Source organism: Callithrix jacchus, chromosome 11 (genome assembly GCF_049354715.1).
Source record: "Callithrix jacchus isolate 240 chromosome 11, calJac240_pri, whole genome shotgun sequence".
NCBI lineage: Eukaryota > Metazoa > Chordata > Mammalia > Primates > Cebidae > Callithrix > Callithrix jacchus.
In genome coordinates, this window is record NC_133512.1 from 79,017,665 (window position 1) to 79,040,399 (window position 22,735).

Genomic DNA, 22,735 nt, shown 5'->3' on the forward strand with positions numbered 1-22,735 from the left:
TTTTAGTCATAGAATATGGTATATTTGACAACTGACCAAGTCAATAAGCAGTTCTCCTTCAGGTTAATTATAGGAATAAATGGAATTAAAGATACTAGGTACTCTTGGATGTCCTTTTAAATAGCAGATTTCGAATACAGCTGTAATTGGTAGAACACACTGCCACCTAGTGTGCCTAACTGGCCTAATCATGAACAAAAGAGAAAAGGGAGTTTTGAGAAAGTTTTTGGTCATGGAGAGATGGCTGGAGGAGGCAAAGGACTATGGTCTTAAACATACATGCTTACACTTCTTTTCCTCAATGCATTGCCAGAATGCACCACTTCCATACAGTAATAATTACCTGTACTCACACCACAAATGTAATCAAAGAGCTGATGAACTGGCTTCTGAGTAAGTTCAACTAATTTTCGTAGGGTCTGGAGAGCAACCACGCCCCTGTAGAAAAGATTAAAGGCAAAATGAAAATTCCTCTTTCAGGAAAATTAATTTAACCTCTTGAATGAAACAATCTAAGAACTGCTTTTGTAGTTTATATACTAACATGAAAATTAATAAATCAGAATCAGTAAAAATTGCCTGACCAAATTTTTAGTATTACTTTTGAAAATCCATTATCTAAATGATATAAAACCGACACTATAGCAGCATATTTTAAAATTTACCTTAGTATCTTTCTCTTGTTTTTCACTGAACCCATCCTTCTGCAGAACAGTATCTCTTTAAATAAGAATAAATCTAGCCAGGCACAGTGGTTTATGCCTATACTCCCTGTGCTTTGGGAAGCTGAGGTAGGAGGATCACTTGAGGCCAGGAGTTCAAGACCACCTGAGCAACATAGCAAGACCCCATTTCTACAGAATAAAAATATATAAAAAGAATAAGAAATCTGCCTGAATACACTTCTTAAGAATGCCAAAAACAAACAACTACATAAGAATACAAAGATATGCCAATATAAGACTGAAAAATAAAAATAAAAATAAACTCTAGAAAACACTTAAAAACTCACTGACTGGTTTTAGGATGCCATACCTTAGTTTTTCATCTTACCTATGTAGTTGGTTACCTATGCCTTTATACATTTTTGTCTTATATATTTCACCAGTCAGATTTTTAAGCTTTCTTTTCTTTATTCATTTTTAAAAACTTTCAATAACCTTAGGATAATACTCTACATTAACGGTGTATTAATTAATATTGCTGCCTTTGCTCATTTCTAAATCCTTGCCAACAGCAATTAATAGGAATGTGAAAAGATGAAAAAGCTTAGGCGATATAGACCAACTGAGGGCACATGTATCATGCAAACTGTCATGTGTGTATCATGATAATTTTTAATACTGGGAGAATAAATAAAAAATGGTGAAAAGCTCTCTTCCCAACACAAATTGGGGAGTAGGTAAGTCTTGGAACACAAAGGTAGTTAGGCACCAAAAAATTTAGAGTGTCAATTGTTCCCTGATCCTGTTAACAGAAAGTAACTAGAAAATTCTGTAAGATTAAAGTAGAAAACCAAAGATGTTGATTTTTTAAATACAACAAATAATGTGGATTTGAGGAGAGTTAAGAAGATGTCTTATGCAAGAGAAACATTATTAATTCAAAGCAAGACATGAAGAATTAAATATAATGCTAGATAAAATATATTTAACAATGTGACCTCTATTATCTATAAAAAGGAAAAAAATAGGCACATATATATTCATACTGAAAAAGATTAGAAGAAAATAAATCAAAATACTAAAATAATCAGAGTTGTGAGCTATGGTTTTGGGTTGTTTTTTTTTTTCTCTCAGGTTTTTCTAACTACTTGTATCAATGGAAAAAATAACTATTTAAAATGTTGTATTCATAAATTCAGAATAAATTTAAATACATAAATATTTGCAAGGTTGCCACAGCTGTCTACGCCTACCACTGTACTATCAGGTTCCCTTATAGCAAAGAAATAAAAGACAACATTTTTTTTTTCCTCTCTCAGTCCCTCATACATTACTGCTTTCCACACAAATCTCTCATTCTGGCTCCTTTATCATATTTTCCTAAACCAAGTTTTCTCACCAGCAGCATTACTGACATTCTGGGTTGGATAATCTCTGTTTTGTAGGGCTGTCCTGTGCACTGTATAATATTTAGTCACAACTGTCCTCTTCAAACTAGATCAGAATGATACCAGAAATGTATCCAGACACTGCCAAATGTCCTTTATGGGGCAAAATCACCTCCAGTGGATTACTAATCTAAACCTAACTTCATCCTAACCCACTCCTAGATTTTCCCAAATTACCTCACATTGATTTCCTCCCTGTATGACTAATACAACTCTTATTCTACAAAATAAACTATTTATTAGATACAAACTTCTTTTACATCATGCTTGTCTGACCTTAAACAGACATCTGAATATTCTTTAATTTTCCTACTTCTTTCCTATCTCTAAATAAATATAACTTCTTTAAAAAGAAGTCATGGTCATAAGCATTTTTTAAAGTAGTACTATTCCTCTCTATCCCTTTACTTTGCTTTGCTTTATATTTCTTCATAGCACCCAGAATAACATATTTTTGTTTTTCTATTTGTTGTCTTTTTCCTTCTCTACAATGCAAACACCATAAAGACTCAGACTGTTTTGTTTGCTCACTGTCCCCAGGATCTAATAAATCAGTGCTAACAACAGAGTAGGCACCCAATATTTGTTAGCTGACTCAATGACTGACACTGTCCCAACTCCCCTGAACTTAATGGCAGAGAGGATTCCTTAAGCTCCTTAGTGAAATGCTCCTACTTACTTAACTGCCAATTTCCCCTATTTCTCACCATTTGGAACCAATTCTATAAACCAGAATAATCTCTCCAGTTATCACTTTATCTATATCACATGAATGACATACATCTTTTTTTTTTTAATAAGAATCTATTTATATTTAAGGTCATGAGTCACATCCACGTTATGTTCCTGGTAAAAATTCAGAAAGAACACAGTGAAGAGCAGAAAGGGCCACCTCCATAGAGTGTCTGTCTATGGACGCATCTTTGCTTTCTAACTCCTAACAGAAACACTGACCCAACACCCTCTGGGAAGATCAACCTTTGATTCAAAGAGATATTGTTCAGCAATGATTACAGTCACAGCTACATGCCATCAGCCCACCAGGAAATCTGAGGAAGGAGGCCGACATACACCTTCTTAAGATTATTACACTTTCCTAAGAAACATCTACCAAGATCTTTTATTTTTCTGTCTTTGGTGGGCTTTTCTTTGCCAACTGAGCACTTCTATATGGATCTATATGAACTTACATTAAACATGTTCAAGAAAGAACTGTCTTTCCTCAACCTCAGTCTATTGAGATTCCCTGTAATTTTTTCCCAGACACACAGAGGTTTACACTTAGAGTAATCCTGACCTATGTCTACCATATCCTATTATCCATGTTTCTTAAAAGTTACTGGTATTGGCTGGGCTTGTTGGCTCACATCTGTAATCCCAGCACTTTGGGAGGCCGAGGCAGGTAGATCACCTGAGGTCTGGAGCTTGAGACCAGCCTGGCCACCATGGTGAAACCCAGTCTCTACTAAAAATACAAAATTAGCCAGGCATGGTAGTACATGCCTTAATCCCAGCTACTCAGCAGGCTGTAGCAGGAGAATCGCTTGAACCTGGGAGGCAGAGGTTGCAATGAGCCGAGATTGCGCCGTTGCACTCCAGCCTGGGCAACAAGAGCAAAACTTCAACTCAAAAAGAAAAAAAGTTACTGGTAAGTTTATCCTTCCTCCCACTTTCCACTGCCACCATCTGAGGTTAGCTTCCTACTCTTATTACTTACTCCTTCCTTCATATTGATGTCAAAATATAAAGGACTAGGGTGAATACAGGATGAAGGAATTTAACAAAAAGATACAGGGTAGTATTTGAACATACAGAAGAGTGGTCAGCAAGTTGGGTATACCAAAAAGCAAAATCAGAGAGGTAAGTTAAAGCTAAGAACAACAGGCAGGGCATGTACTATGAATTACATGAGGTAACAGTGGAGATGGCAGAGAACTAGAGCACCAGCTAGAAGATTTTGGGGAAAAGGTTTAAAAACCCAAGCCAAAAAAATCTAACCAACAAGTTGCAATGAACTGGATAAACAAAGACTAAGAAGTGTGGATGGATTGCCAGTAGTAAAAATTTTCACTTTTAAAATAGCGAAATTATCTCCTTTGGAACAAAGAATAAATTTATTTCTTATATAGGACCAGATGGCATCTGCAAGTAGAGACATCAGGAGTCAGGAAGTTAATACAGCATCATTTTGTAACCATCACTTTATCAGGTGACTAGTAGATAAATATGGGTAAGATTAAGTGTAATAAAAGAAAACTGGCCAAGCACTGTGGCTCATGCCTGTAACCTCAGCACTTTGGGAGGCCGAGGCAGGGGGTTTATTTGGGGTCAGGAGTTTATTATCAGCCTGGACAACATGATGAAACCCTGTCACTACTAAAAATAAAAAAATATTAGCCAGGTGCGATGGCAGATGCCTGTAATCTCAGCTACTCGAGAGGCTGAGGCAGGAGAATCTCTTAATCCCGGGAGGCGGAGGTTGCATTGATCTGAGATCACGCCATTGCACTTCAGCCTGGGTGACACAGCAAGACTCTGTCTCCAAAAAAAAAAAAGAAAATAATAAAAGAAAGCTAAAATTATAAAACACTGTCAAGATTTTATGAGAATAATGGTTGATAAGCTTCTAAACCACCAAAAAGGTCTAAAAAGGCCAAATATAAAATATATATATACTAAAATCAAATAAAATAAAATACGAAGACGTAAATACTAAATCAAATCAAAATACGAGTATTTGAAGTATATGTCAGAATAGCACTCAGATTGATAAAGTATTAAAACAATTTTATGTTTTATTTTAAAAATTTGATTTTATAATGATATAATTCTATCACATCAGGTTTTTTTTTTGTTTAATCCCTAATGCTAAATTGAATATGTAGTTTTTAAAAAATCATCACATCTGTAATGCTAGCACGTTGGGAGGCTGAGGCAGGCAGATAACCTGAGGTCAAGAGTTCGAGACTAGCCTGGCCAACATGGTGAAACCCTGTTTCTCCTAAAAACTACAAAAACTAGCAGGGTGTGGTAGTGGACACCTGTAATGCTAGCTCCTCAGGGGGCTGAAGCAGGAGAATCACTTAATCCTGGGAGGCAGAGGTTGCAGTGAGTCAACTTCACTCCACTGCACTCCAGCCTGGGCAACAGAGGGAAACTCCATCTCAGGGAAAAAAAAAAAAAAAAAAAAAAAAAAGAATCATGTTCCAGCCTTACCTTGTTCCTCCACCATCAATTGTGAGAATTCGGATTCCTCTCCCTTTCACGGGATCCACGTAGCCAATTAAGGCCAAAATTTCTCTAACTGCAGCCTGAAGAGTTTCATCCTTAATTTGTCTCAGTCGTAATAAATATGGAATAATTTTTTCCTATATTGAGAGAAAAGACATTTTGTTGCTTTTGTCAAATCAAGAGTGAAAATGTATGATTATTATTAACCAATACAGGCAGTTCATCACATGACAAGGTGACAGTGTTCATTACTTCTCAGTAATCTTATTTGATTAGTTTTCAATATATTAATGTCAATTATCTAGATTATATTTGTTCTAATATTGAGGGCAAAAACTAACCTCTATTCAAATATTTTCATTAAAAGGTGTAATACTTAACAACTAGAGGAAATATAATTTGCTTAATTTTAGAAATTTACAAAGTATAATTTGTTACAACTAAAGGTTAACATTATAAATTTTGTATAATATTTTGTCTAAATCTTGTGGTTGAGAGGCTAAAACTCATTCATAGTAATTACCAGAAGTTAAACTGTTATTAAAAAGAAATAATGAACAGTCTTGTATATATTTCACATGAGATTCAAGGATATCTCATAAGGGAATAGGAACAAATGTTACCAAATAAAACTGAAGAAAGAAGTTACAAGCAGGCCACCACAATTAAATAATTAGTTTAAATAAACCTGAGACTTCAGGATTCTAAGCACTCAACATCATATTGTTGATCATAGACAAGAACTTAAATCCTAGAGTTCTATGTTGCTTACCAAAGATTCTCCAGCTTCTGTGCACAGAAGCATCTTACATAGTCAGTACTTCAGCTTAATGGAATGGCTGAGTGGCAGCTATAATTCTGCTGTGTAACCTTCAGTAAATCAAATAATTTTTCTAGTTATCACTCATTTTGTTTCTTTTTTTTATGATCAATCAATCTGAAATACTCTAAATTAGTTCTCAATATTTTTCCCCTACTGTTGAGCTGTAAGGCCCCACTAAGAAGAACTTGAGCAATGGTGCAGAATAATGCAAATGTCCATATCCAGTTAGGATGAAACACTATGTTAGAGATCAACACTCACATCAAGAACAAGAAAAGCATAATGAAATACAAGAAAAGTACCATCTGTTTAAAGGCATCAGACAGAGAGCTGCTGAAGCAACAAGAACAGGTGGAGCCAAGAATCTGGGGAAGGATATAAACTACTAGGAAATGAGCTGGTAAATTATAGCTTTTCTTCCCTTGAGGCATTGACCAATTCCAGGAAAAAGTAAAAGACCAAAAAAGTGAGTCTGGCTCAGAGGGCCCCAAATAAAGGGCAGAGAAACTAGCTGATCATTTAGTGTTTTATGGGTTTGGAGTGAAAAAAATGGAAGACCTGAAGGGCTTCAAACACATGGCTGGCTTTACCTCAAGACATTTGCCTCTAAAACTATGAGGTGTGGGAGGCAAAAGGTAAGCTGAAGACCTCTGAAAATCAGAGTGGAAAGCTTTGTATTCCTGAGATTTTAGGACTCAATGAGGTGGTGGTTAAGTCAAAACACCAGGCTCTCAACTGAAAGTCCTGGAAGAATATGCCCTAAAAAGAGGGCAAACTAGAGGTCTCCCCCAAAGTGTAACACAGCCTTGATCCAGATTTGACCCTAATTGAATAAAGACTATCAGTGCTCCACTCACATGCCAAACAGAAGAACAAATAAACTCTGGAAAAAGATATGATTTGATATAATCTAGAGCCTATGCAATTTTTTAAATTTATAGTATCCAGCACCCAGAAAAATTATAATGCATGTGAATCCAGTACTGAATGACCAAATACAAAGAATTGATGCTCATATTAGAATTACTACAAAAAGATGTTAAAATAAAAACAACCAAATAAAATTATCATCAAAATATGCCAGATACCTATGAATTATTTTAATAAAATCATTCCAGTGGAAGATGTACCAGACACCTACACTGCAAATTTTTAAAACAATGAAAGAAAATAAAGATGACCCAAGCAAGTGAAAAACTGTGCCATATGTCATAGCTTGGAAACTCAACAAAGACCCAATTTACCCTAAATCATTCCATATATTCACTGCAATCTCACCATGTTTTTCTCTTCTATAATTTTTTTGTAGGCTGGGCGCAGTGGCTCAAGCCTGTAATCCCAGCACTTTGGGAGGCCAAGGCGGGTGGATCATGAGGTCAAGAGATTGAGACCATCCTGGTCAACACGGTGAAACCCCATCTCTACTAAAAATACAAAAAATTAGCTGGGCATGGTGGCGCATGCCTGTAGTCCCAGCTACTCAGGAGGCTGAGGCAGGAGAATTGCCTGAACCCAGGAGGCGGAGGTTGCGGTGAGCCGAGATCACACCATTGCACTCCAGCCTGGGTAACAAGAGCGAAACTCCGTCTCAAAAAAAAAAAAAAAGAAAAAAAAAATTGTTTGTAGATAAGCTGAATATAAAATTCATATGGAAATATAACACGTCAAGAATAGCCAAGTCAACAATATTAAGAGGAAGAACAAGGTTAGTATATTTATACTACCTGATACTAAGTTGATAAAGTTGCAAAAATTTAGGCAAGTGCACTATTATTAGAGCAAGAATAGACAAATATACCAGTGGAAAAAAATACTGTGTCTGGCCAGGCATGGTGGCTCACGTCTCTAATCCCAGCACTTTGGGAGGCCGAGGTGGGCAGATCACCTGAGGTGGGGAGTTCGAGACTAGCCTGACCAACAAGGAGAAACTCCATCTCTACTAAAAATACAAAATTAGCCGGGCATGATGGTGCATGCCTGTAATCCCAGCTACTTGGGAGGCTGAAGCAGGAGAACTGCTTGAACCCGGGAGGTGGAGGTTTCGGTGAGCTGAGATTATGTCATTGCACTCCAGCCTGGGCAATAAGAGCAAAACTCAGTCTCGAAAAAAAAAATACTGTGTCTAGAAACAGATCCATAAATATATATACATGTATACATCTCATTTATGATAAAGATCTTTTCAGTAAACAGTGCTGAGTCAACTGGATAAGTGTATTTTTTAAGAGTCAGGACTTCTGCCTCACACCACACAACCAAGTCTATTCTAGACAAATAGTAGATTTAAGAGTGAAAGGCAAAGCAAGGTTTCAGATGAAAACACAGGAAATTTTTTTTTTTGAGACAGTCTCGTACTGTCGCCAGGATAGAGTGCAATGTTATGATCTGAGCTCACTGCAACCTCTGCCTCCTGGGTTCAAATGATTCTCTAGCCTCACTCTCCCGAGTAGCAGGGATTATAGGCGTGCACCACTACACCCAGCTAATTTTTGTATTTTTAGTATTGACAGGGTTTCACCACATTGGCCACGACCGTCTTGATATCTTGACCTTGTGATCCACCCACCTCAGCCTCCCAAAGTGCTGGGATTATAGGCGTGAGCCACCATGCCCAGCGGAAAACATTTTTATCACTTTAGGATAGGCAAAGATTTCTTAAACAGGACAGAAAGTACTAACCATAAAGAAAAGGATTTATAAATTAGACAATATTAATAACATTTGTTATTCAAAAAAAACACAAGAGTAAAAAGGTAAGCCACAGAATAGGAGAACGTTATGTGTAAGACATACACATATACACCACACATGTGACAAGTGACTTACAGACTATATATACATATATATATATATATTTTTTGAGGACAGAGTTTTGCTCTTGTTGCCCAGGCTGGAGTGCAATGGCGTGATCTCAGCTCACTGCAAACTCTGCCTCTCGGGTTCAAGCAATTCTTCTACGTCAGCCTCCCAAATAGCTGGGACTACTGGCACACCACACCCAACTAATTTTTGTATTATTTTAGTAGAGACGGGGTTTCACCATGTTGACCAGGATGGTTTCGATGACCTCGTGATCCGCCTGCCTTGGCCTCCTAAAGTGTTGGGATTACAGGAGTGAGCCACCATGCCCGGCTCAGACATAATATATTTTTAAAATTCTACAAATAATTAAGAAAAACATGGTCAACCCAGTGGAAAAATAGGCAAGATCTAGAATAGGTACTTCATAAAGAAGTATAAACATGGCAAATAAACCCTGGAAAAGATGCTGAATGTCAAAGCTACCAATAAAATAAAAACTTAAAACCACAATATAATATCACTTAACACCCAACAAAATTGTTCAAATTAAAAAGATTTTAAAAGGCCGGTGTGGTGGCTCATGCCTGTAATCCCAACACTTTGGGAGGCCGAGGCAGGCAGATTACTTGAGGTCAGGAGTTCGAGACCGGCCGGGCCAACATGGTGAAACCCGTCTCTACTAAAAATACAAAAATTAGGCCAGGTACAGTGGCTCACGACTAATCCCAGCACTTTGGGAGGCTGAGGCAGGTGGATCACCTAACATTAGGAGCTTGAGACCAGCCAGGCTAACATGGTGAAACCCTGTCTCTATTAAAAATACAAAAATTAGCTGGGCATGGTGGCACATGCCTGTAGTCTCAGCTACTCAGGAGGCTGAGGCAGGAGAATTGCTTGAACCAGGGTGGCAGGGGTTGCAGTGTGTCAAGATGGCGCCACTGCACTTCAGTCTGGGCAACAGAGCAAGATTCCATCTCAAAAAAAAAAAAAAATTAGCAGGGCATGGTGGCCGGCGCCTGCAATCCCAGCTACTGGGGAGGCCGAGGCAGGAGAACTGCTTGAACCCAGGAGGTGGAGGTTGCAGCAAACCAAGATGATACCACTGCACTCCAGCCTGAATGACAAAGACACTCAGTCTAAGAAAAGATTACAAAATAAAGTGTTGGAGGGAAAGTAGAACACAGAAGATTCATACACTTCTGGTAAAGTATAAATTGACACAAGCACTATGCAAAACCATTTGGCAGTATGCACTAATGATACAAATATGCTCACTCTGTGAGCAGCAATAGTACTCTTAGGTATATACTCCAAAGAAACGAAGACATATGTTTTCCAAAAGATACAACCCAGAAGTACTACTCCTAAATAATCCCAACTGCAAACCATCCAAATGTCTAGCAGAAGGAAAAATGAAAACTATACCCAACAATATGGAAGGTTCTCCCAAGCATACTACTGAGTGGGGAAAAAAGAGACATAAAAGAACACATGATGTTCATTCATATAACATGCAAAAAGAGGCACAACTAAATTATGCTGACAGAATTCTGAAAAATTGATGAACTTTCTTGGGGACAGTGTTTGGAGTGTTCATAAGATTATTTCTCATTCCAGGTGGTGGTTGTATGTATTTCATGTGTGAAAAATCATGGAACTGTAAACTTATGATTTTTATAGTTTTCTATATATAATATGATAAAAGTGTTAAAAAAAAAATACTATTACATGACATAAGCCATGTAATAGGGTTTTTTTTTTTGTTTGTTTGTTTTGAGATGAAGTCTCGCTCTGTTGCCCAGGCCGGAGTACAGTGGAGCAATCTTGACTCACTGCAACCTCCACCTCCACCTCCTGGGTTCAAGCAATTCTCCTGCCTCAGGTCACTGAGTAGCTGGAATTACAGGCATGTGCCACCACACCTGGCTAATTATGTATTTTTAATGGAGATGGGATTTCTCCGTATTAGTCAGGTTGGTCTGGAACTCTAGACCTCAGGTGATCCGCCCTGCCTGGGCCTCCCAAAGGGCTGGGATTACAGGCATGAGTCACCATGCCCAGCCTAAGTAATTTTGCTTGTTTCCATGTATTTATTTGTTTGTTTGTTTGAGACAGAGTCTCACCCTGTCCCCAGACTGGAGTGCAGTGGCCTAATTTCAGCTCACTGCAACCTCGGACTCCCTGCTTCAAGTGATTCCCCAGCCTAAGCCTGTCAAGTAACTGGGATTACAGGCAGGTGCCACCACACCCAGCTAATTTTGTGTATTTTTAGTAGAGACGGAGTTTCACCATGTTGGCCAGGATGGTCTTGATCTCCTGACCTTGTAATCCACCCACCTTGGCCTCCCAAAGTGCAGGGATTACAGGCATGAGACACCTCGCCCAGTCATAAAAAGCCTTTTAATAAATCCAAAGGATATATGCATCCTTCTGACAAATTCAGCATTTTTAAAAAGGGAGGGGGAAAAACAGATCATAGAAACAGTGTGGGTAGGGCCGGGTGTGATGATTCATGCCTATAATCCCAGCATTTCGGGAGGAAAGAGAGGGTGGATCACCTGAGGTCAGGAGTTGGAGACCACACTGGCTAACATGGTGAAACCCTGTCTCTACAAAAATACAAAAAATTAGCTAGGCATGTTGGCAGGCGCTTGCAACCTCAGCTACTTGGGAGGCTAAGGCAGGAGAATCACTTGAACTTAAGGGGCGGAGGTTGCAGTGAGCTGAGATCATGCCATTGCACTCCAGCCTGGGTGACAAAAGCGAAACTCTGTCTCAAAAAAAGAAAGAACGAAAGAAAGAAACAGGCTGGGTGAGGTGGCTTACACCTATAATCTCAATACTTTTGGAGGCCAAGGAAGGCAGATCCTTTGAGCCCAGGAATTCGAGGCCAGCCTGGGCAACATGGTGAGACCCTCTGTCTACAAAAATACAAAAATTAGTAGGGTGTTGTGGTGCACACCTAGAGTCCCAGCTACTCAGGTGGCTGAGCTAGGCTAAACCTGGAAGACAGCAGTTGCACTGAGCAGAGATTGTGTTACTGCATTCCAGCCTGGGTAACAGAAACTCTGGAAAGAAAATAAGAGAGAAAGAGAGAGAGAGAGAGAGAGAGAGAGAGAGAGAGAGAGAGAGAGAGAGAGAGAGAGAGAAAGAGAGAGAAGACATTTAACTTAGAAAAACCAGGAGTCTATAATATTTTTTTAAAGTACAAAAAACTTCATTTAATCACTGAGGCAGCTATTAAAGCAGCACCTTATTTTGAAAACTGGTAACTAGATATAAAGAAATTAAGCACTCCTCTTTCCTTTTCTGTAAAATTGCCTTTGAGAATACCCAAATAGCTTCAGTTGATGAAGGAAGGCCCTACTTTACAGAAGAACGTCAATTATAATGCAGGAGTAAGAGAATTAGAAATTGGCCATTCTGCAACTCTAGTAAAATTATTAGGTCTGGAAATGATTAGCTTAATGGTTCATGAGATAATGGTTCCAGCACAACTTCCAATGAAAAGCAGACTGTCATCACCTTAACCCAGTGATCATCCTTCGCATTACTAATGTTGGTTCAACCAATTGTCATGTGTGTCCTGATACGAGGCATTATGAGGCACATGACATTAACTACAATGTGCTCTGACAACAAAATGTTTAATTCAATCATTCAAGCCATTATATTTAAATTTCAATGTTCAGGAAATGAAAAGGAAAGAAACACTGAGAAGGAAGAAGGCAGGTACATCCAGAAAGTGAGACATTCTGCATGTTAACCAGCCTAATGTCTTCAATTAGGTCAGTTTTAAAGGTGCAGGTGAAGAAGGTGTGGCTGAAGGAATGCATTATATTTTAAATGACTTGGAAAAATAATCAGATGCAATGTGTAATCTAGACTGGATCCTCATTTGGATCTAATCAGTTATATAAAGAACATTTTCAAACTGGATATAGGATAAAGGAACATTTACTGATATAGGAAGGTATACATTATATGCTAAAGAGCAGATTATAAAACAACATATACAGAATGAGTTTATTTTAGTATATATGTGCAAATAATAATTTCTGAAGGAATACTGTGGCAGACATTACTAATGTTCACCAATACCCAGTTTGCGTCCCCTTCCAAGCATACAAAAGGTTATACTTTTCAGGCCATGCAATCAGACAGGATCAATACGTTGTAAGTAGAAGAAACCTGTGGCAACTTCTGCTGAAATATTCTTTCCTTGCTATAGAAATCATAGAGGAAGGCTCAATTAAAATACAGCCAACAGGACAGGATCAAAGTAACCAGCAGATGGAGGTTCACTATACCAAAGAGTTACCCAAACTCACTGTCAACTTTGCATGAGCAAGAAATAAAACTGTTTTGTCTAGCCACTGAGATTTTTATTTTTTTTCAGATGGAGTTTTGCTCTTGTTGCCCATGCTGGAGTGCAATGGTGTGATCTCGGCTCACCACAACTTACATGTTCCGGGTTCAAGCAATTCTCCTGCCTCAGCCTCCTGAGTAGCTGGAATTACAGGCATGCACCACTACACCGGCTAATTCTGCATTTTTAGTAAAGATGAGGTTTCTCCATATTGGTCAGGCTGGTTGGTCTCAAACTCCTGACCCAAGTGATCCTCCCACCTCAGCCTCCCAAAAGGCTGGGATTACAGGTGTGACCTACTGTGCTCTGCCAAGTCGCTGAGATTTTGGTGTTGTTTGCTATCAGAATTTAAGGCAGCTTAATCTGATGAACGCAAATACTCTAATACATTACAGTGTTATGTAATCTGAGGGCAGTAAATATACATTATTTTAATTTTCTTATCTTTTCTTTCTTCTAATTCCCTACAAAGCTTTGTGCTGCCTTCTTTCTAAATAGTCAAAGTTCTTCTTTTTAATTTAAAAATATAAGAAAGGAGATCACCTTCATCACAAACAATAAAAAAATTATCAAAGACAATTCCCTAAATGTGGCTGCCATAAATGTAGCACACAAAATAAATAACTCATTTTTTTTCAGGGCATTAGGTATCAGACATAATTCCCTATATTTAGCTACCATAAATATGGTAGACACATAAAAAAGTAAAATTCATACAGATGTTTTATAACAATTCTATCATTTTTAAAAAGCTCAACTCTTGATAACAAAAAGTTTAGCTGGAAAAGCTCACACGAGAATATACATCCTGACATGTCTTATGCAATTTGTCTAGTTCACTGGTTTTTAGATGATTATTTAAGGGAAGGGTGACAAATTTTTTCAGATTATCTACACTTTTATTCATAATTTATCTGAATATACATTCCTGTATCACATTTTTTCATAGTATTGAAAGGTCCTTAGATTTGGGATCAGTAATGCCAGATAAGAGTCCTCAGAGTTTCAATTAGCAAGACTATTAATAATAAACTATAACTCAAAAGTACTCAGAAATCCATCAGTAGTACAACTGGCCTTGTAAGAGAAGTTGAAGGGAGCCTCCTTGCCCCTTCTGCCATGTAAGCAGGCCATGAGAAGCTGCTGTCTAGGAGGAACGGAACTCTCACTGGACATCAAATTGCTGGTGCCTTGATTTTGGACTGTCTAGCCTCCAGAACTATGAGAATAAAGTTCTGTTGTTTATTGCTTATACCCATTATTGGAGATAGTAAAAAAAAAAGAGAGAGAAAAAAAAGTTCTGTTGTTTATAAATTACTCAGTCTAAGGTATTTTATTATGATAGCCCAAATGGACTAAGCCCGAATGTAATTCTATTTAAGATCTTTGCTCTCGGTATAGCACTGAAATGTGAAATATACTTAAAAGCATATGTATATTTGAGAACCTTTTCTTTTAAGTAAGAGAGCATATAAATATAAAATATAATCCCAAATTTTAGGACCATAAAATACTGAAGCTTACCTATAATAATGTATGTGTTATACAATACACAATTAAGAGTGGGTACATTATTCAAAGACAATTCTTCAGCAAGGTAATTGTTAAAAAGTAGAATAAATGTGATCTAAGTTAAAACAATTTTCTGAATGGCAAGTTAAAAATAAGCAATAATAGATTTCTAATGAAAGGTAAGCAATATCTATCATTACGATATTTTAAAAATTTTCATTAATTATGATAATATAGATGTAAAGAGACTCAATCACATTATTCATATTTTATACACTTCTCTGAAAACAGTTCATTTAAATGGGTCTAAATTATCTTCAATATTTTAGAACTAAAAAAAAAAGAGGCAAAGGAAAGCTCATTGTTTTCCTTAATATGATTACCAATTCAATTATCAATAAGGTGATTAAAATTTTTAGACTTTTAAATATGAAAAAACCATGAAATAAAAACAACGGCCTTACATATAAATTATGTCTCCTATCTTAAAAGAGTAGTTACATAGTATCTGTATTTACATTGCACTGAAGAAAAATCTGGCAGCTGTTAGGCAATTCAACTAATACACTGATTATTTTATATTTCATAAATGTTTAATTTCAAAGTATACACACTGGTGCTAACAAAGTAAAATGAAGTGATTAGCATAATGTATATCACAAAATAAATGGGGTACTGAATATACATCACATGTATAATAAAAACCATAAAATTCAAATGGAAAAATGAAAGGCTTTGCCTTCTCCATTTCAGAAAATTTTTTTAGTATTTTTATTTCAAGACAAAACTAGAATAAATAAATTAGAAATTACCTTGACAGCCACTCCTTTTCCTTCAGGAAATTCTAGAAGATGAAAAGTCAGTTCTTCAACCCTAGTAATGCAGAGCTTTGGGTCAGTCGTTCTTCTTAATGCCTGAACTAATGCCCGGGTCCTGTTATCAATACTCACCCTTGCAATAATCTACAAAGATATAGTAAACATATATGATTAGAATACGAAACTGCTCTAAAGAACAATTAAAGTTTCTTATGTCTCATTAGGAAATGAAACTTGTAAATTTGACAAAAAGTAAAAACCTAAAACCACACTGAACAACTTGCCTTTTCTCGCTGAAGAGATAAACGCTTTTTCTCCTCTGCATTTCTGTCTTTGCTGACAGCCTGATCAGTTTTAGCAGGCTCTTCTTGTTCTTCTGACTGACTCTTTGAATCATACTTTAATTTGGGGACAAGTCCACCAATATAACCACCTACTAAAGCTTGTACACCTTCCGTGGGACGAGACAGAAAGTTAGCAATACTTTGTTTAGCTGAAACTGGAAGAACATCAGGTATCGCAGCAGGACTTGCAGACTTGTCCACAGTATCTAAAGATTCTGAGCCTGGCTTATCAGCCAGGATGCCAGGATCTGGAGAACTTACTTTCCTCTCTTCAATCTTTTTATCTTCAAGTTCTGATCCATCCTGGAAATGTTTATTTTCCTTTTCTTGAGACATGCTTTCTTTACGTTTGAAATATGAATTAATATGATTTGACAAAAAGTAGAATGACTCTCCAAATTTTGTGGTTATAGTATTTGTGTAATGAAAAAGACTGTGTTTACCTATATCTTCTTTGTCTATAATGTGATTTTTCTCTTCTGAAAAAGGACTCTTTTCTACTGATTTATCACTATATTTTTTCAGAGATTTGATGGCTTGTTTAATGTTTTCCTGTTTTAACCAGCCACTATCTGATACTTTTCTTAAAATTCGAGAACTTGGCTTAAATTGAACTAAACGTGAAATCATTTCATTCTGATTGCCAAAAACAGCCTTAGAAACAGAGTTCAAAGTACTTTTAATACGGGACATACGAATGTTCACTTTTGTAAGTCCCTTGGGAGCAGAAGTGCTAAGTTTCAGAATTCCAATATGTAAACCATGGTTGCTTGGAGAGTAACAGTGCTTACTGCAAGAATGTGCTTCACCTTTGGTCCCTTTACATCTTACTTTGTTTGTATGAAAACCTCTTTGTAGACTGATGTGGCTTATCCTCCAGTAATGCTTAGGTGAGAACGAGAAATGCAGCTGCTTGCTTCTCTGCTTCCCACAAAGTCTTCTTGCATTACTAAGGAGGTAAATATATATATCTACAGTCAGATAAACAGACATAACTTAAAAATCATTTATTTTCTATACGACATTCTCTCACTTCATTCTTGAACGCTTCATTTAAGAAATGCCATAATTCATGGTCTTACCTGAAATGGCAAGAAAAGAAATTAGAATTCATGTCAAAAATTGAAATTGGGTATAACAGAAAATACAAGACTATTTGGACTAAACTCAGCAAGCTGTCTCAAAGAAAGCAGATAAAATATTTCCACTATGGCTGATAGAAATTTCATATTTAAGCTAATAGAAAAAAATTTGCTTTTAGTATAGAGTTAAATAAAAAAAGAAAATGAGAAATAGAATGTTTAGGGAAATAACTAATTCAGGGAAGCTTCCCAATAGATAAGTTTTCTTACAACAAATAATTTAATATGCAATTTAGATACTATGCTTTTTTCCCATCTTACTTATTGTCAAATTCTAAACTACTTTATGTGACACTAGACTTCAATTCTTTGAAGAAAAAGGTCAGGTCTTACACATCGTTCATTGCAAACCATTTACAGAATACTTAATCTATACCAGACATGGTGCTAGATGCAAGAGCCACAAAGTTGCAGGATACGAAAGAACTTCCAGCCTGGTGATAGCTATGTGAAAAAGATTTCACTACCTAAGTAGTAAGTGCTCATTAAATCAAGTAAGTCAGGCTAGAGGAAACTATAGCAACTAATATAGAAGGGGTTCTGGCCGGGCACGGAGGCTCATGCCTGTAATCCCAGCACTTTGGGAGGCCAAGGCGAACAGATCACCCAAGGTTGGGAGTTTGAGACCAGCGTGACCAACATGGAGAAACCCTGTCTCTATTAAAAATACAAAATTAGCTGGGCATGGTGGTGCATGCCTGCAATTCCAGTTTTTCAGGAGGCTGAGGCAGGAGAATCACTTGAGCCCAGCGGGTGGCGGTTGCAGTGAGCTGAGACCATGCCACTGCATTTCAGCCTGGGCAACACAGCTCCGACTAAAAAAAAAAAAAAAAAAAAAGAAGGGGTTCTTAAATGCTATATAAAAATAAGAAAAGGCTACAAATATGAAAAGAATAATCCAATTTTAAAATGTGATATTAGTGAAAGAAAAGACAAACAGATCAACAGAACAGAAGAGAGTCCAGAAACAGATCCAATGAAATACAGTTATCTTAGACAAAAGAGCAAAGGTAATACAATGGAGCAAAAATAGTTTTCTCAAAAAATGGTGCAGGGACAACTGGACATCCACATGAAAGAAATTAATCTAGACACAGACTTTACACCTAGCCAAAAAAAAAAAAAAAAAAAAAAAAAAAAACTCAAGAGAGATTACTGATCTAAATGTAAAATGCAAATGTATAAAACTAGAATATAACTTAGGAGAAAACATAGATGACCTTAGGAATGGCAATGACTTTGAGACAATATAAAACACACAAAACATGGATAAAGTGGACTTCATTAAGGCAGATTGGGAGAAAATATTTGCAACAGACATATCTGATAAAGAGCTCTCATCCACATATTCAAAGAACTCTTAAAGCTCAATAATAAGAAAACAAACTCAATTAAAAATTCGCAAGACTGTAACAGACACCTCATCAAAGAAGATATATAGATAGCAAATAAATATATGAGAAGTTGTACCACTTCATATGTCATCAGGAAAATGCAAACTAAAATAACCATGATACTACTACATGCCTATTAGAATGGCCAGAATCCAGAACACTAAATGCTGGTGAGGATGTAAAGTAAAAGGAACTCTCACTGGTTGCTGAAGAAACACAAAATAGAACAGCCATTCTGAAAGATAGTTTGGCAGTTTCTTACAACATCAAACATACTCTTAACATATGACCCAGTGGTACTCCTTGATATTTACCCAAAGGAGTTGAAGACTTATGTCCATAATAAAATCTGCGCATGGATGTTCATAGAAGCCTCATTCATAATAGCCAAAACTTCAAAACAACCAAGATATATTTTAGTAGATGAATGGATAAACTGTGGTACATCAATATATGGTATGTGTGTGGTACAGACAGACAATAGAAAATTGTTCAGTGCTACAAAGACATGAGCTACCAGGCCATAAAAAGAGCTGGAGAAACCTGAAATTCATATTACTAAGTGAAAACAGCCAATCTGAAAAGGCTACATACTGTGTCTTAGCCTGTTCGGGTTCCTACATACAACAAAATCCCATAAACTGGGGAGTTTACATATATAAGTAACATGGGGGTGTGTGTGTATGTGTTTTATAGACTGGGTCACAGTCTGTTACCCAGGCTGGAGTGCCGTGGCATGATCATAGCTCACTACTACCTTGAACTCCTAGGCTCACACAATCCACCTGCCTCCGCCTCCCAAATAGCTGGGACTACAGGTATACATGCCTGACTTGGGTAGCTTATAAACAATAGAAATTTATTTCTCATAGTTCTGGAGACTGAGAAGTCCAGATCAGTATTAGCAGATTTGGTATCTGCTAAAGGCCCACTTCCTGGTTCACAGATGGCTGTCTTCTTACTTTGCCCTCACACGGTAGAAGGGAATAGCTAGCTCTCTGGGGTGTCTTTTAGAGGGGCACGAATCCCATTCATAAGGGCTACACTCTCATGACCTACCTCTAAATACCATCACCTTCGCAGTTATGATTTCCACATGAGCTTTGACAAACACAAATATTCAGACCACAGAAGTATGATTCTAGCGGTGTAACATTCTAGACAGGCAGAACTATGAAGACAGAAAAATCAGTGATTACCAAAAACAGAGGGTAGAAGGAATAAATAGGTAGGGCATAGAGGATTTTTAGGGCAGCAAAAATACTCTGTAGGGAGTATCATAATGATGGATATATATAGTTATACATTTGTTGAAACCCACAGAATGTACACCACCAGGAATGAACCCAAATGTACACTATGAACTTGGCTGATTGTGTGTGAATGTAGGCTCATCAATTATAACAACTCTACCACTCTGGTGGGTGATGTTGATAATGAAGGTGGCTATGCATGTGTAGGGGTAGGTGGTATATGGAAATGTCTGTACCTTCCTCTGTTTTCCAGTGAACCTAAAAACTGTTCTAAAAAAAAGGCTTAAAGAAAACAAAGAAATCTGCAGTTCTACATATACCATAACACACATAAACATACACATACACATACACACACATATTAAAAAAATAAAAAAATGAAAATCTACATATACAGTTGAAATCTTATGGACACACATATATATACACTAATTGATTCTTAAAGGATAAGACCTGTTTGTTTATTTTAAGAACTAAGGTATGGGACCAAAAGAGAATGAGGAGAATGGTTTTTACTTTACTTTACAACAGATGCTAGAAGAGACTTTCCCCTATCTACAAAAAGATTCCCCAAGGAGAACAATTGTTTTCCCCCTTCAGGGAGGAGGAAAAACAATTTTATTATCTGCTGCAGAAAAGAAGACTGAAGAATATATAACCAAACCCAAAGGACACTTTCCCAAAATAACATCTCTCAGGCTCATTCAGTTTCCAAAAAGAATACACGTTCATTTCTGTCCTTCCAACTCCCCACCCATTCCATCTCCCTAGTAATCAGTTATTGCTGCTCAACAGAATTACTTCCATTCCCCATCTTTCCCTCCCCTCTGAAAAAAGCTATATAGTTATGTGGTCCCCAATGGGATATTTAAGTAATCATTGTGATTCTCACCTGTGAACATTTATACATTTGTATGCCATTTCTCTTAGCAATCTGTTTTTGTCAGCTGATTTTCAGCAAACCAGCAGAGGTGGAACAGAAAATTTTCCCTTAATCGCCACCAAGTTCTTCTGAACTCCTTGCAACTTGCAGTCATTAAGATAAACCGGGCTGGGTGCAGTGGCTCATGCCTGTAATCCCAGCACTTTGGAAGGCTGAGGCAGGCGGATCATGAGGTCAGGAGTTGGAGACCAGCCTGGCCAATATGGTGAAACCCCGTCTCTACTAAAAATACAAAAATATCAGCCATGCATGGTGGCAGGTGCCTGTAATCCCAGCTACTCAGGAGGCTGAGGCAGGAGAACTGCTTGAACCCGTGAAGTGTAAGTTGTGGTGAGCCGAGATCAAGCCATTGCACTCCAGCCTGAGTGACAGGGAGAGACTCCATCTCAAAAAAAAAAAAAGAAAGATAAACCAAGTTAACATAAAAGCGCTGCAGCCCCAATGACATGGAAATACTTAATATAAAATACTTGTGGAAAAAAGCCATGCTCTGTTTTCACTCATATGTGGGAGCTAAAAATTGGATCTTATGGAGATACAGAGTAGAATGATAGTTACCAGAGGGCAGGAACAGTATGTGTGAGGGCAAGTGGGGGCTGGAAAGGAGGGGATAAGAGAGGTTGGTTAATGGGTGCAAACATGCAGTTAGAAGTAATGAGTTCTAGTGTTTAAATAGTATAGTAGGGTGACTATAGGTAATAATAATATATTCTGTTATTTCAAAATAGCTCGATTTTAAAATGTTCCCAAGAAACAATAAATGTTGAAGGTGATGCATGTCCTAAATAACCTGAGTTGACCATTACACATTGTATGCATGTAGCAACATATGACATCTACCCTACAAATATGTACAAATATTATCTATCATTTTTTTATCCATGCTCAACTTGAAGAATACCAAGAGACTGTAAAATTAAACCAGAAAAAAAACTGTGTGAGGTAATGCGTATGTTAGATTTAGTCAGTCCACAATGAAAATATACTTAAAAACATCATGTTGTAAACTGTAAATACATACGCCTTTATCTGGCAATTTAAAAAATAAAAAATAATTTTATAAAACAGTAAATCCCGCCTGTAGTCACAACTTCTTGGGAGGCTGAGGCAGGAGAACTGCTTGAACCCAGGAGGCGGAGGTTGCGGTGAGCCGAGATCGTGCCATTGCACTCCAGCCTGGATAACAAAAGCAAAACTCCGTCTCAAAAAAACAAAACAAAACAAAAACAGTAAATCCATGCTCTAAGTCAACAGCAAAACATCTCCAGGTTTAAGAGGAACCACAGGCCTGGATCTGCAGTCATACCGTCCTCAAGGTGCAGATACTCTATGGGAAATGGGATCCCACACCAAGCAACCTCCACTGAAAACGAACTTGCTGAAGTTACAAAACATGCAAAGAAATGTACCAGCACCTCCAGAGAGAATCAGCAAATATAGCCAGAAAAAAATGTGTAACTAAGATTTAGAAATAGAAAAAAATTAAGTAGGTCTAAAATGTTCAAAGATGAAACAGAAGGAAGAAAAATAGAGACAAAAAGAGAACTGTCCCAAGAATAAACAGGGAGAGCAAAATCTTAGAAATGAAAACTCCAGCTATATGCTAGCTACAAACACACCTACACCAAGATGAAAAAGAAAAGCTGAAAATACAGAATTGGGAAAAACGTCATACCAGACCTAAACTAACCATCAGAAAGTAAAAAGGCTTTGAAGGTAAACATAAGGGAAAGGCATTTATTAAGGATAAAAAGGAGATACTACACAATAATAAAGGAATGATCCATTTAGTTATTAAACCTCAGGTAATTATGTAGACCTTGGAGGAGAAGACAGTCTATTGAGAAATAAAACAAATAGTGAACGTAATGTATAAAGTCAGGCTGAGAAATGCCATGAATTAAAATAAAGCAGGGGGGAGGGGAAGAAAGCACAGAGAGTACTATTTCACAGTGTGATCAGAACTAAGCTGACATTTTAGTGGAGATCTG

General features: G+C 37.3%; 1 protein-coding gene across 6 annotated transcripts in view; it reads right to left on the reverse strand.

The window, feature by feature from the left end:
- Window positions 1–22,735, reverse strand: part of PNPLA8 (patatin like domain 8, phospholipase A2) — a 78,669-nt gene that overhangs the window by 50,687 nt on the left and 5,247 nt on the right. For 5 of the 6 annotated variants that reach the window (XR_008473399.2, XR_013524082.1, XM_017975462.4 and 2 more), the window contains exons 2-5: window positions 15,953–17,094; window positions 15,663–15,812; window positions 5,330–5,481; window positions 344–438 (exon numbers count right to left, since the gene is read on the reverse strand). Coding sequence is in view for 4 of the 6 variants with exons in the window: in XM_017975462.4 (XP_017830951.1) it covers window positions 344–438; window positions 5,330–5,481; window positions 15,663–15,812; window positions 15,953–17,005 (1,450 nt within the window). In the remaining 2 variants the exon portion in view is untranslated. Of the gene's footprint in view, window positions 1–343; window positions 439–5,329; window positions 5,482–15,662; window positions 15,813–15,952; window positions 17,095–22,735 lie in introns of those variants that run through there. The other variant, XM_009002703.5, reaches the window with a different exon arrangement.